Source organism: Mytilus trossulus, chromosome 6, assembly GCF_036588685.1.
Source record: "Mytilus trossulus isolate FHL-02 chromosome 6, PNRI_Mtr1.1.1.hap1, whole genome shotgun sequence".
Taxonomy (NCBI): domain Eukaryota; kingdom Metazoa; phylum Mollusca; class Bivalvia; order Mytilida; family Mytilidae; genus Mytilus; species Mytilus trossulus.
In genome coordinates this window covers 57666296-57682960 of record NC_086378.1, presented here as the reverse complement: position 1 = coordinate 57682960, position 16665 = coordinate 57666296, and the positions used below count along the sequence as shown (strand labels likewise).

Sequence of the window (16665 nt, the reverse complement as noted above, 5' to 3'; positions counted from 1 at the left end):
ACAAAACAAATCATCAATTTAAGTTTCACCTCAAAAAGCGTCCTCAATTAGAGAAAGCGTCGAAAATTTGTTCTCGTATATTTTATATTACTAGTAACTTACAGACATTGAATTCAACATGAATATAATTGAGAATGGAATACGTATGATTTGATGCAGTAGACTTTATAAAAAAAGTTATCAAATTAAAAACCGGATATACAGAATCAAAGTGTTTTACCAAATGAAAATTCATTCATCGTACAACGAATTTAATATGAAACTTGAATTTTAAATGACATTAGCGTTCACTTAAAACCAAGTCTTTAGATTTTTCCTCTTGTTTGTGCTCCTGATATTGTTTGTGTTTCTTGTCCTCGATCGTATCGCTTAGAGTTTTATTTCTTGTCTCTGGAATGCCAAGTAAACAGATGGCAGACAGGAACATAAGTGCTCCTACTAGAAAGTACATCAACCCATCTATGTGCTGACTCTGCAAAAGGGAAAAACTTAAGATGACATATAAATGTATAGTACATTAAATTAGTTTCGGAAGTTTTCAGCTTTTGTATCGTTATAAATGCTTGCTTATTTGTGAGTGATTGTTTGTTAAAACATTTAACAAAATATAGGTTAGTCTAGAATTGATGGGGACTGTGTGAATATGGAAAAAGGGTTGTATTGTACAATATAACTGAATATAATATTTGTGGATTGTTCGAGAAAAAACCATCTCGACTTCCAGTAGGTGTTCTTCACATTATTCATCTCCCTGAAAACTATTTAAGAAATTATTAATACTATACTTTCAAATTTACCTAGCCATACAAATAAAATGGAATTACTTAATTAATATTTGTTGGGGGTAAAATATAGTTGTATAGTTTTAGATAAATTACAACTTTCCTTTCAATTCGGTATCAGTACATGGACCTAAGAGTCTTGTTAAACAATTCTTTTATAATCTTTATCAAATAGTTTTTCGGAAATCTGATTGAAACATAATTGTAATCAATTTAATATTTTGGAAAAGAAAACGAGTTTTATTTTCATTTGTGCACCAATTCAATTCCTTTTATAGCGGACGGTATTTCACCAATTGCGTAATGCAGATATACTTTCACTCATAGTAAAAACATAATTATTCTTAACGTTAACTTATCTAATCGATGTATTTCATTAAAATGATCAGAAACTCGCTTATATAAAGATCAGATCACGGGGTCTGCCAAAAAGAAAACAATCACAAAAGATAAAAACAGCCCAGGTAATAAACAAATAAATAACTGTTATACATGTCTTATACAACCGAGTTTCGATTTCATACCACGGCCGATAGAGAAACAGCAAGTAAATTATCATTATGTAGAAAATGGAATATCCAAATTGAATATACGTATTTTAAATAAAAATCTAAAACAATAGATGAATCTTTTTCAACCTACTAGATATACGATTTGTGGAGCCACCATGCTTCCTACTCGAGTTACTGAGTTTTGTATACCATAACCCATGTTTCTAAAAAGCAAATTGTTATAATATTATTTGATATTTAAGGAAAAAAAACAATTTGATAATATTTACATTCACCTGATAAAAAGAAATTTCACTAGATAGTGTAAGGAAGCGACGGTTAAGTACAATCTGTTAATGATTCTCAAAACTGACAATATGGTGTCATAGTAAACTCCATGATAATTTGAGAGCCTAAAGTTGATGTATGGTAAAACAAGAGGTTTTTACCTACCCGTTAGTCCATTAAGTGGAATTCCGGATATTATTCGCCAGTGATAACGCATTATGTGTCGCTCGTTGTGCATCAACTTGTGATCCTTCCACTGCATCCGAGTTTTCCCTTAGCTGTTGTTGTGTTCGAAAAACTTAACTTGTCGATCTGTTTAATGTTCTGTTGACTGTACGTCTTTTCATTGTTTTTTTATCTGTTCACCGCGATATTGTTTGCTTTCTCCGATCTATGATTTTTGTTTTTGCGTTTTATGTATAAGCTATAAGTTGTGTATATTTTGCATGTTTCTATATACAATATAAGACATATACCTAACTACTGTTGGAAACGATTCTGTCGTTAACAACATTAAAGCGCACCATCCTGCTGCTAAGAATAACTTTGTTGCCATGGCAAATCCGTTGATAAGTCCATCTTTCGCTGGTATATCTAATTAAATAATATTATACAATACTATTAGGAATATTACCTTTACATGGATATTGGGTTTCCAATTTGAAATGTCTTAAAGTTATATAAGTATTGATTACCAATGCAATCCGTCATAGTGTGATGCGTTATCACTTACTAATGCTGATCAAATTCTTGTTGCTCAGTCTTGAGGTCCTATGTTGTGTTTTGTATACTTTGGTCGTTTTCGCCAATGTTATTGACAGCATAAATAAAAGTATGTAGTATGAGTGTCAATGAGACAATTCTCAATCTAAGTCACAATGTGTAAAAAGTGAACAATTATAGGTCAAAGTATGACCATCAACACAAAGCCTTTGCTCACACCTAACAGAACCCTTTAATAGGAAATTGGAAAAAAAACTATACATCACAGAAATACTGTTTGACAAGTGAATGCAAAATCACAAAGAAAACATTCAGTGACGAACAGTATCAGTAATAAACAAATATCTGCTCTATTTATGGCACTGTTTTGTTGACTATGTCTAGTAACTATTTCGTTATATGTTGCATTTGATAATGTTATTAAAAGAGTAAACGAAACGTAGTAATTGCTAAAACAAGCTTAAAATATATACTATAACATCATAAATTTCATTACGTTGCACCAAATCATGATGGCATCATCTTGTGAGGGACACGTGTAGGTCAAGTTTTAATTTTGTATTCTTGTTTTGTCGCTATTTTGTTACTACAAACACTTCGTATTTATTTGTAATAGTAGAAAGGGTACAAGTACATGCAATTGTATTTGTAGAGATTCCATAATTGAATCATAATTATGTCCAACAACAGTGACTTAAATAATAGGTTTACTCAATGTCTTACCAACCATTTGCACAACACCTACAACTGTTCCTGATACCGTTGCTAAGACTAGAAACATAAACGTCGTCCATTTTCTTCCCATGCTATAGAAAATTCAAGTATTATACGTTTTACAGTAGTGATACTTTAAAAAGTAAAACAAAACTTTTAAAAATACTTCTGAAAAAATCTATGTAGAAACTGTCGGACGGTTAACTAAAAGTATTGCTTGGTATTTATTTGATTGCTGGTTAAATTATATTTATATTATTCATTTGCATTGGAAAGTCGGTTAAAGCAAGGTAAAGAGTTCCCTCAACTTGGTTTAGGCAACAAATACTACATATCTGTTGTTAGATATAAGTGTTGCGTATGGTAAAGTTGTTTTAACATGACTACATCGGTATTTTGCAAATATGTTTGAGTATTTTAAAACAACTAATATATACCGTCAACATTGAGGGCAAACACCATAATTCCTTGTTTCATAAAATAAATTGACCTTTTTAGAAACAAATGATCAAAACATGTGCGCACTTAGCCGTTTGCATCGTCTGTGTTAAAAGGAAATGCACTATAAGGTTAGAACGAACTGCACTTTTAATGTCTCGAAAAGGATTTTGTTCCGAAGATTCGTCATATTAGAAATATCTCACAGAAACACTTAGCGAATCTCTTTGAACTTTAGTCAAAGAAGTTTCTGCTGTGGTTTATTTCTGTGTGTGTTGCGTTTCGGTGTTGTGTCGTTGTTCTCCTCTTATATTTAATGCGTTTCCCTCGGTTTTAGTTTGTTACCCCGATTTTGTTTTTTGTCCATGGATTTATGAGTTTTGAACAGCGGTATACTACTGTTGCCTTTATTTATACTACTTTCATACTAAATAATAATCCTGGTACCTTTGATAAATATTCATTCATCTTGACATTTATTGTTTTTTTTTCTTAATTTTCAACTTACCAATTATTTAAGAAATAAGTTATGACCTGTGATGGAACTTCCACAATACTAAGAAGAAACATGTTCAGATATAAACTTCCAGAAAGCTGCTGCACACCAAATGCTATCGCATAGTAACCATATCCAAATGATATCCTAGATTTAAAAATAAAATTTAATTATAAGATAGAATCAATAATTTATTTTAAATAACTGATGCTGTTACAAGTGAATTGAATTGTGCGAGTAATCTTTGGGTAGAAGTGGTGTGAATAGAACGTATAGAAAAGATGCCATTATTTAAAAAATCCTACAACAACTGAAAATAGCATTGTATATATAATCAAGTCGGGAAATCTTTTGTAAATAGCAGCACTCTAATGTTAAAGACAAGCTTTCAGACAGTTTGACATCTGAAATTTAGTGTTTGCTCCCTTTGAAAGCCTCATTGTAATTGAGATGAATAATCCCTTGCTCTTAATTTTGCCGTTCGAGTAGATTTGTCTATCCCTGAGTTTTTCTACTCTAAATCAAAGGTTTTTAGTACCTTCCAGTTACTAATTTCAACTCCGACTTTTTGGAAATAACACAATGCGGAGAAGTAACAAGAAACATACACAACAATCTACATTATACATTGAGTTAAACAAGTGTCAACTGAAACTCCAATAATAGTACAAAAATGTGCATTTGTTTTACGAAATGACACATTGAAGACATAGGGACAACACTGTAAACCGAGTCCAATGACACTGATTCTATAACAATATGCTTACATGTAGTAAAAAAACACCTGTGCCTATTTTGACAGCCTATTCGGACATTCTAACCGTTTCCAATTTAACGAAAATCATAAGCAGCATGGTTTTATAAAAACAACATAGAAATCTTTATAATATATATAAATTAATGTCTTATCATAACTTTTCTGACTATCTACTAGTAAATAAAATGTTGAATACTACTAACCAAGAAACAGCTAATAGTATGGTCTTTTTTAGGAAGTCAGGATTACGAAATATATCCAGATATGTATACTTTTTGTTGTTGTGAGATATTGAATTTTCTACTACCATTTTAAGTTTGGATGTGTCTGGTACTGGTGCATTGTTGATACGGGCTATTTTCCTTATAACTTCCTCTGCCTTTTCTATTTGATCATTTGCAACTAACCATCTAAAACTTTCTGGGATAAACCTAAATTAATGAAAGTTGTACCGTGACATTTGAAATTAAACACATCATTTTAAATAACATAAAATAAATCCCAAATGTTGTTCCTATAAAGTTGTCTATATTGTATATTATAACCAAATGTGCGTTTGGCTATCTTTATTTATTTCTATAACTGATTTTGTGACGTGTAGACCTCGAGTGTGGATTCTCATGATGTGTGGTACATGCATGCATGCATAGCTACAAAATGTAAAGACGATTATATGTTGACTCATGTGGTGTCGATACTTTTGGAGTTCAGTGGTGTCTGTCCCTAAGTTTTAATTATCTTGATTTACATCTATTTGATTTATTTGTGAAATGTTATCATCAGTAAAATCTCGTCTTAAAATGGTAATCAGTAATCCAACGACTCAAATAACCAAAGGACATCAAGATATCAGTGTCCGTATGCATACAACCACTTAGGTTAAGAAATCTTATAGACTATAGTTCTAATTAATCGTTGCACATGAAGATAAAATATGTGCGTTCTGAACAAATCATAACTTGCGGCTTTAAGCATACGGGGCCTTTTCGTGGCCAGTATTATATAAATATAACTAAAGAGTTGAAACAATTTTGAAACCATGCTTATTAAATAATTGTTTCAATATTAAGTATTAATTCGTTAGTTTTGGAAAACGTAAAACTATTAGTTTACTGTTGAAGATAGAACTGATGTCATGCAAAGCCTTATTACAAATATATAAACAATAAAACGTACTAAATATGATTCACATTAATTGGCAGTATCCATGCAGCCCAGAAAGTATTTAATAAAGATTTCCGACTAAAAATTTGCAAAAAAGAATCACGACCATTTCTTAAAAACATTGGCCTCTGTGGAACCATTGAGAGCGAAACCGTCACTAACTTTGCAATTTATAATGTTCAAATGTGACATGAATAAAACTTCACCAGGAACAAAGCTAGCTGTCGTCTAGTTGCTTGTATTGTTGGGTTGTTGTCTCATTGACATAATATCTCATATTTATATTATAATAACCAAATAGTTTTATAAACCAAAGTGAAACATATGAAAGCTATATTATAGGTAAAAAGATAATAATTATAATGAAATCAAACTAGAGACTATTAATGGTAAAAACTTTTTTTTTTTTAACAAAAAATAGTTTTTATATAAAATGTTTTACATTGTATCGTATTGCTGATAATTTAAATGAGAAATACTGCTGCTCCGTGAGAATGACAGATTGCTCAATAAAAAAGAACCAAAGGAATCATGTTTTTCAACACAGATCTCTTAATATACTAGTCAACAAAAGAAACGATACAAGACTTTTTTTTCAAATTAAAGATACAGTTTTCCGTTCATTGGACCAATATTGAAGGTAGGAATACTTTATTATTATGGAAATAAAAATCCGTTTAAAAATATTTTTTTTTTTGCTCTCGTGACGTTTTTTCGCGATTTATTTTTTTTTACAAAATTTACATAAAACTTCAATTTTAAAAATAGAGGTTCCAACTTATGATGCAAACCTCTCATTTGAAGGTAAAGACAGTGTTTGCCATCCATTTTTTTTTTAAATCATACAGTTTCTTCGTTTATTTGTTCAGCAAAGTTCGGCCCCACGAGAAATCGTTAAAATACTGATTTACCATAGACAGTATGTGTAAAGTGATATTCAAAAAGCGGTAACGATCTTAAAACTAATCCGAAAGGTTCCAAATTTGCTGTGTGTTGTTTTCATATCTAAAGCATTGATTTGAGACGGAATTTTTTTTTTTTTTTTTGCATTTTTTGAGATTTCAAAATACACTTTTTTTCCAAAAATTTTGAAAAACAATATTTCAACCCATTAGTTACAACATGAACATAAATTGATTAGCATATTGAATATTTTTGAAGAAATTTGAAATTTTATTTAGTACTTAGAAAATTATGTGTCGATTTTTTATTCAACTTTCCGCAAAACTAATTTGCACCCTATGATCGTTTACACGGAATTTAGATACTTTCCGACAAGTTTTGATTTTCATTATCACATGTGCATACATTGCAAATAAAAACTTTTCAAAAAAGTGTATCTCATTATGTTTTATATTTAATACTTGTTGATCAATTTTATTCCAAAGTCGTGTATCGTTTCTTTTGTTGACTAGTATATATATATCGAAAACATACCACCAGGTAAACAGAAACGGAGCAGTTACAGCTGCAGTGGCTATATGTAGATATTTCCAATCATGTATCAAGTATGATACTCCCCCAAACGCTGCTGCCCAAATCGGCCATGCCGGGATCGCCATTATCATGGATCTATATTTTCGAGGCATAAATTCTGCCACAAAGACGAAGAACACCGACAAATAGAATCCACTTGCCAAGCCAATTAAAAATCTAAAAGCGGCAAACATTTGCCAGTTCGATGAAAATGCTGCCACGAGATTAAATAAAAACAAGAAAAACATGGATATAAAGTATGCAGGTTTCCGTCCAATGATATCAGCCACTTGTCCAGCGATTAAACCACCTACTAACAGTCCTCCCATTTGAATGGTGGTGAATGTCTGAGTTATCCAGTCTCGGTCGCATACTAAATCCCACTACAAACAAATGTTATATTTACATTACTTTTGTTATTTTGGCATCATGCAGAAATAAGTGTTTCTTAAAGGGTACAGTTGAACATTAGAAGCGTTTGTTTAGCCCCATTACTCTGTGGCATTCAGGAGAACGACGTTAGCATTATATTTCAATCCAAATGTTCGTTCAGAATAACTGGGACTATTTGTAATCAAGCATGCAATAGAATAATAAAATGTGAAGCAAATAATGCAATGTAAATATCGTATATAAATATAAATGAAGCCAATACACGCAATGTGCATACAGTAAATATAAAAAGAATATAAAGCTAAAGATATTATAAATGATAACCAGTAAAAGGTGAAAACAAGTATTATTAAGAACATACATGTATTTAGTTTTCAGAGATAATGTAGGGGATTTACATGTAAATACCTCTATGTTACACCATAGAACAACAAATTGTCAATATATAAGTTTCAGAAAAAATGTAGGTATGTTTATCTATTATATATTAAGTTATTTTGTCCTACATGATGTCTTGAATTTACATATGTATTTGCCACTGGACGTTAAGCAGCCATCCGACATCATCAAGTACGACCGATGTATTATGCTTACTTTCATTTTTTTTGACAAATTGAACTGATATTAATTTTTTTTCAGACTTTAAATGATTGACCTCTGAGTAGTGGACAAACATAAGAATAATGTCTTAAATATAATACCTGATTTACAACTGTATGCATGGAGTCGTCGTAAACCTTTCTGACACATTCAAGATCGCTGTAATTTTGTGGAGGATGACAAGTCTTTGATTCTATAGTTATATTTTGTAATATAGTCGTTTCATTTCCCCACTGACATGACCAATCCGGTATAGCACCACCAAATGACATCATTAATGTTGTCCATGTTATTGAAATTTTCCCGCCAATTATACTGGCAATAAGAAGCCATTGAAAACGTCCGAGACCTCCACATTCCTCAAGTGTATTCTCCAAATATTCACTTACTGAGGACATGCTGTAATGGAAATAATCTTTAAGAAAATAGCAAAATATAAATCATTAAAGATTCAAGATATTACATGTATCATATAGGTCAAATACTATATAGTATACACAAAACTGATCCATGTTAAATCGCGTTAAAAAAAACCTCGTTTGGGAAAGAAATCCAAATCAAAATTAATTTGTTTTAAGTTGCCCGACGTTTAAACTCGTGAGAATCCAAAATCTGTAAAAAGCATAATATTAAACATACAGGTCTTACCTGAAACTGCCAAGCAAAAGAGTGGGTTTAGTGAGACCCCTTTTTGACCCCAAATATACTGCGCAGTTTTGCAAAATTGTTAAAATGTAAACTGTAAGCTTTTTTTTTGAAAGTACAAGTGTGGACACAGATGAGTGTGGATAGTATGTTTGGATGTTTGACAGTGTCTTATGACAAAAAGAGTTCTATGTTTTTCCTATATTGTGTTAATAACTGTGTTGCACGGTGACAACCGATCTGAGCATTAGGAGTGTTATTTATTTGATATTTTTTTATGTTCAATACAGACATGTAATTACATTAGTTACCAAATGATTATGATAGACCATTTTCTATATACATCTTTGGTTTTGGATACATTTTGTAGCTGGGAGAGCAACACATAATAGGTTCATTTTTTCACATGTTATTTTTTTCTAAATAGGAGATGATATCTAGATTTGAGAACATAATATAAGGAGCCTGTGACTCAGTGGTTGTTGTTTATTTATGTGTTACATATTAGTTTTTTGTTTATTTTTATAACATAAATAAGGCAAGACTTAACTAATCGATCAGATCGGTGATCGAACACTAATCGATCATATTTGATCAGTTATCGATTGATGACTTGAAGTCATCGATCATTAATCGATCAAACTCTCTCTCGGGAGTTTGATCGATTAGTGATCGATTAGATTACTCATCGATTTAAGACCGATTACTGATGGATTAGTGATTGATTAATGACAGATTAGTGATTGTATTATCATTGAGAAAACAATGCTATTCCAGAAAGAAGCCCCCCCCCTTATGGAAGACATCAGTTGTGAAATACAAATTCCATGGAAATATTTCCACCATTGCCAAAAGTTTCTGGAATTCCAGGATTTACTTAGTAAAATATTATATGTTTTATTAATTATACAATATGCAATCGTCACCAAGAGAAGTGTATCTAAAAGCTTAGTCCTAACATTTTATTACTGATTAAAAAAAACATTTTTGTAGGTTTACCCGTGTATATTAGTCCTAATAACTATGACGTTTTGAAAGGCTATTGTATTTTTTGGATAAGGCCATTAGTATTCTCGCTTGAATTGTTTTATATTGTTATTTCGGGGCCTTTTATAGCTGATTAGGCGGTATTGGCTTTGCTCATTGTTTATGGCCGTACAGTGACATGTCTCATTGGCAATCGTACCACATCTTTTTTATATGTATTTGCTTGCTATTGGTATGGTTCTATTTATATTACTTTGTGGTGGATCGTCAGTATCATTAGCATGATTAGTAATTTTTTTTGTTAAAATGTCGAAATTCTTCCTCAGATAAGAATACATTTATTGGTTTTAAGTAATGACAATGGCTTATGTCTGACATGATTATTGGGTCTAAATAAGATAGGAAGTAAAACTCTGTGCTGATTTATATCAATTCTTTATATCTCCTCCAAAGCTGGTCGAAGCAAAGACAAATTTTGACCAATATGAAAATGATTTCACCAAAAAAACCTTTGTGAGCATGCTTCAAAGACTCATAACTGCTCCAAAAGTAATCTGATCGAATTTGAAGCATGTCAAGCAGATATCAGCAACATCTACTTAATAAGTCTTAATATGTCTAAATACCTAAAAAGCTATTTAGTATTCAAAAGGTATTGCAAAATTATTCCTTTTCATTTTTTGTTTTGTTATATGGATACAAATATAAGTGATACATGTACCAATACAGTATTTGTTGTGGCATGAAAGTGTAGTTATTAACATTTACTGTTTCAATTCACACAAATTAAGAAATAACAAATGAATGGAACAGATACTCCGCAGGGTGCTGCTTTATACGACTGCAGAGGTCGAAACCTGAACGGTTGGGGCTAGTATGGACACAACATTCATGCTGGATACAGCTCTGAATTTGGATTGTGGTTAAATAGTTGACGACACAACATAGGTTTCTGACACAGAATGAATGGGGTCTAAGAACTTCAACTTTTACCTATTTTGGTCCAATATCCAAAATCAAAATACATGGTTAAATTCAGCATATCATAAAACCATAAGAATTCAATTTTTGATGAAATCATTCAAATAACGTTTAATTTTAGACCCTTTAGACCTCCATGTGGACCAATTTGTTAACCGGGCCCAAATATAAAAAATCTAAATACAGGGTTAGATTCAGCATATTGAAGAACCCCATATATTCAATTGTTGTTGAAATGAAACAAAAGTTCAATGTTTGACCCTTTGGATCTTAATGTAGACCAATTTGAAAACGGGACAATACTGTGCAATGGAAATTCAATATTTCTGGCTATTGGCAATACTGTGCAATTGAAAATTTCTTGCTATTGCGCAATATTGTGAAATTAGATATTTCTTGCTATTGCGCAATACTGTGCAATTAAAAATTTCTTGTTATTGCACAATACTGTGCAATTGGAGATTTCATGCTATTGTGCAATACTGTGCAATTGAAAATTTCTCGCTATTGAACAATACTGTGCAATTGAAGATTTCTTGCTATTGCAGAATACTGTGCAATTGAATTTTTTTTTGCTATTGCGCAATACTTAGTACAATAATTTTTGAGCCCGAGTTGGACCAACTTAAAAACTGGGCCCATAATCAAAAATCTAAGTACATATTAAGACTCACCGTATCAAAGAACCCCAAGAATTCATTTTTTTTTAAAAGTATAATACTTCTGCTACATAAATAAGGGCTGTTTTCGACAATACAATACACATGTATCGGTTACTAGCATCATTAAGTCATGCTAAATTACTGAAATCTTCACAATTTTAGCATTTGAGTAACATTTCAAACGGTTTCTGTCTCATATGGAAGTATTTGCATGTGTGATCATTGTTAATATTCAAATGTAAGTTGTATTTGATGATAATGCATAACATACATGTATATAAAGGTTGAGAGTGAACACCGCATGTACGGGGCGCCGAATAGGTCTCTTGTGGTTTTGTACAAAATTCAGTTCTGTCATAACAAAATCATTTTTGTCTTACAAAACTATGTGCTACAGACTTGTTTTGTGAGAACTTCAATTTTGTGATGACAAAATTAATTTTTGTAGACAAAATTTATATTTGTCATGACAAAAGTCAATTTTGTCTTAAAGGTATGCAAATATAAACATATTTGCATACAAAATTGACTTTTGTTTCCTGATATGGAAATTAAATCACAAAAGTCAATTGTGTACGGTAAGATTCAATTTTGTGAGACAAAATTGACTTTTGTACTTTTGTGAGACAAAATTGACTTTTGTGAGACAAAATTGACTTTTGTGAGACAAAATTCAATTTTGTCATTTTTGTTGAGACAAAATTCAATTTTGTCATTTTTGTTGAGACAAAATTCAATTTTGTCATTTTTGTTGAGACAAAAGTCAATTTTGTTAATTTTGTTGAGACAAAAGTCAATTTTGTAAATTTTGTTGAGACAAAAGTCAATTTTGTTAATTTTGTTGAGACAAAAGTCAATTTTGTCAATTTTGTTGAGACAAAAGTCAATTTTGTCAATTTTGTTGAGACAAAAGTCAATTTTGTGTAACAAAAGTCAATTTTGTGTAACAAAAGTCAATTTTGTGTAACAAAAGTCAATTTTGTGTAACAAAAGTCGATTTTGTATGCAAATTAGTTCACAGAAACCAAACTAAACTAATTTAAATACAAAATTGACTTTTGTCGCTCAATTTTCAAATTAGGTAACAAAAGTCAAGTCTGTGTAACAAAAATGAATTTTGTCATGACAAAAGTGACTTTTGTCCGCTGATAGATAATTTTGTATGACAAAATTTCAAATTTGTAGTATGATACAAATTTTGTTTAACTGAACTCATTTTTGTTGAACAAAAGTCACTTTTGTCCGTACAAAATTGAATTTTGAGTACAAAACCACATGAGTCCCATTCGGCGCCCCGTAGATGCGGCCACTTTCATTTCTGACAAAATTCATCTGAAAGTGACCACATATGGTATATTTGATATATTTTTCATATTTAAGCTTGAATTTGAGTTTCTTTAACAATAAAATCAATTCAAATCTTTCACATAATTAAGCTAATTGAATCGACTGAAGCAGACACTTAAATGTTTAAAAAGTGTCCTAAATCTTTTATTAGATGAACCTGAAATTTGAGGCCAAAATCGGCCTTTACCGGACCTACTCCTTTCGACCACAATGCATGTACAATGTATACATATGGCTGAATAATAAATATGAGGTCAATCACAATCTTTTTGGGAATGAAAATGACTGCTATGCGCTATTCTTGATTCTGAGAGTCGGTTTTAGATTTGTACTAGTGCAATATATATAATAAAAATTATTACGATTTTCTTAGTGGTTCAGGAATATATGTTGCACCTGTTGCTAGTTTGGGATACTTTTTTTACCGCGGCATAAATGTCGCTTTTGTACACAACTATTTTTTTCCTTTTTGTGTCGCTTGATTTTCAGTCCCATCTGATATTGATAAGATTTTTTTGGGGAAAATGTAATTGCTCCCTCCCCGAAGAATTTCAAATTATCGCCCCTAGTTAAAAGAAATATTGAACGAAAGGTTTGTAGTTGTTGATGATTTTTCGACAAATACATATAGTTTTACATTAATTCATCTAGAAACGAACGATGTCTTCTGATATGACTAATCTGCTAGCTATGCCGCCTCTTCATTAAACAGATGGGAAAATGTTGATCAGGGACAACTTATACACTTTGGAATTTCTGTCTTTTCAGAAGGTATACAACGAAGAAAGTAATAGTTATGTATTTAGCAACTATGATATCCGTCGGTTATACATCCATTGGCAAGCAATTATTTTACAAATTTGTAGATTTCATCAAAATCTAACCATCACAGATAACGTTAGAATTTATTACTTTCAGATATACTATGTGAATTGAAGATAGATAAAATATAATGAACATAGTACATTAAGATGTTGTGCAGATTATTTATAGAGAAATCAAAAACCCAGATGACACATTTAAATTACAGTCTGACTTAGAAGCGGTCGGCAGGTGATAGCAGGACTAGCTCATGCATTTTCACCCTGATGAGTGCAACATTCTTAGTGTAACTCAAAAACGCAAACCTTTAGACTTCATTTATACATTACACAATCACTCTCAAGAAAAAGTCGACTTTACAAAATATTTAGCCCTAACTCTACAATCAAATTTAAAAGGGACAAACATATCGATAAAATTACATCAAAAGTAAACCATTTCTCCGACCATAATTAGAGTACTGCTCAACAATTTGGGACCCACATCAAAAACAGCAAATTTCACAAATCGAAAAAGTTCAGAGAAGAGCAGCACACTTCTCATGCAACCGCGTCCATAACACCAGCTCAGTTACTGAAATGATGAGACATAAATTGGTACCCACTCGAAATTAGGCGTTTACGATACGGACTTGTTTTCTTTTAAAAAATATTCATGAAATTGTTGCAGTCCTTACACATTACCTTTAGATCCCACTAGACAATAGAACCAGGCATAGCAATCCACCTCATTTTCAGGGTTCAGTGGTCAAAGTTAAGTCTTTGAGTTTTGGTCTATATATCTAATACTATATCCCATAGGTTAACTATATTTGGTGTATGGAAATGTTTGATGATTTATGTCAGTCGCATAGGTTTGATTTTACCTCGACCTCATTTTCACGGTTCATTGATCAGTGTTAAGTTTTTGTGTTGGTCTGTTTTTCTTAAACAATAAGCAATAGGTCAACTATATTTGTTTGTATGGAAGAATTGATAAAATGTCTGCCTGGCATGGTTCATCTGACCTTGACCTCATTTTCATGGTTCATTGGTCAATGTTTAGTTATCTTGGTTAATGTTAAGTTTATGAGACAGTTGTAGAAAAGCTTTATATTTAGAACTATCAACATTATATCAATGATTAGTAAAGACGGCGAGACATTTCAGTGTGTGCACTCTTGTTTTCATTTTGGTGTACGAACAATGACAGTACCCATAGACCTATACATTAGCTGAAAAGGCGAGATGGTTTTAGTGAAGATTTTATATTACATACATGTACATTATTTTTTCGTGGAAAATGGAATAGAATAATCACTGTCTTTTGTTTCGGTTATTTTATGTGATTTATAATTGACCTTCATAAAAACTGATATTCACTTCGGTCGTCGGCCGCAGTATCGTCGTCTAAATATTCTTGTATTATTATTTTATTTTAATCTGTTAATTGAAAAGAAGATGTGTTTTTTCTGTCTATCTTTCCTTTTTTTCCTTACATTTGTATATGTAAATCAAAATAAACAATTATCAAAGATTCTCTGTTATTTTGATTAAGGGTGTTGTGTTATACATGCACACCAAGTGATTTTTTGTGTTTAACGCCACTTTCAGCACTATTGGTATTAGTGTAACGACAAGGTGGAGTACGTTTGAAAACAATTAGTACGATAACACAACATAAAAACCAAATCGCAGGAAACAATCAACTTGCAAATAAATTAAGAAGACAAACAAAAGTTAAGGAATAAAACAATGCAAAACTAAATAATAAAATTGAGAATAGAAATGGGAAATCAGCTTGTATCAAAGAGACAACAACCCGACCATATACATGTAACAGACAACAGCGGAAGGTCACCAGTGGGTCTTCAATGCAGCTAGGAAATCCCGCACCGGAAGCGTCCTTCAGCTAACCCCTTGATAAATATATATACTAGTTCAGTGATAATTGACGTCATATAAGCTCCGAATTATACACAAGAAACTAAAACTAAAAATCATACAACTCGAAGACTAACAAAGGCCAGAGGCTCCTGACTTGAGACAAGCGCAAAAATACAGCGGGGTTAAACATGTTTTTTTAAGATGTCAACCTTCCCCCTTTACCTCTAGCCAATGTAAAACAGTAAATGGACTATTGAACTGTCGGATCATCGAATCGTCGGACCATCGAATTATCGGACCATCGAGGTGTCGGACTAGCGAAGCGTCGCACTATCACTACGGCCCCAATGTATTTGTAAGGTGGTACAGACATTGTAACACTACAGAGATATAACTTTGTAAAAATCAGCTGAATATTTTAATCACGTTCTAATTTTAAGCCAGGAAATATTTAACTTCTCAATGATGAAAATTGGTGTTTGTAAAACAACTATAATATATCAAATGATTTTTTTTCCGATGAAGTGTAAGGTTCCAGTTATTTTGTTTTGTTATTTTTTGGGTTCTGTGCAAGTTCCTTTTTTCAAAAAATATCCTTACCTCATTTGATGAGAAGACACACGAAACAGTGTTCTTGCGTTCACGGTCGTTAAAACTTTAAAGTATATGTATATAGGTATATATGTAATTTGATAATTTCTACGTTGTGAAGTATGTTAAGTAATGATAAACAATGATATGGGAGTACATTAGTCAAATATTTTGAAATTGATAAAGAGTGTGTTGACATATGTTGAATAGATAACACGTCTGAGATGTGAAGAGCCCTGATCTCCTCTTCATTTTAACATGCATCACAAACATGTCAAAAACTGATATATGCAGTGTACTCATATGATTAGTTCTTACATTGATCCCATTTAGAAGTACAAACACCGTTCCTTATATATCGGGTAATGGAAAGTTGATTATATTTTGTATGTGATTGTGACGTAAAACACATGGACAATGAACTTTCATTCAAAAATATAAAA

At 31.7% G+C, this 16665-nt stretch overlaps 1 protein-coding gene across 1 annotated transcript; it reads right to left on the bottom strand.

Annotated features, from left to right (window-relative positions):
- Nucleotides 1-234: 234 nt before the first annotated feature.
- LOC134723582 (solute carrier family 22 member 21-like) lies at nt 235-16328 on the bottom strand. The gene is made up of 9 exons (XM_063587155.1): nt 16232-16328; nt 8424-8721; nt 7291-7712; nt 4893-5120; nt 3945-4079; nt 3008-3090; nt 2038-2155; nt 1425-1497; nt 235-472 (listed from the first exon to the last, which is right to left on the bottom strand). Exons 1-9 carry the CDS (start codon nt 16234-16236, stop codon nt 281-283), a joined length of 1554 nt encoding a protein of 517 aa, XP_063443225.1. The 5' UTR covers nt 16237-16328; the 3' UTR covers nt 235-280.
- Nucleotides 16329-16665: the final 337 nt, after the last annotated feature.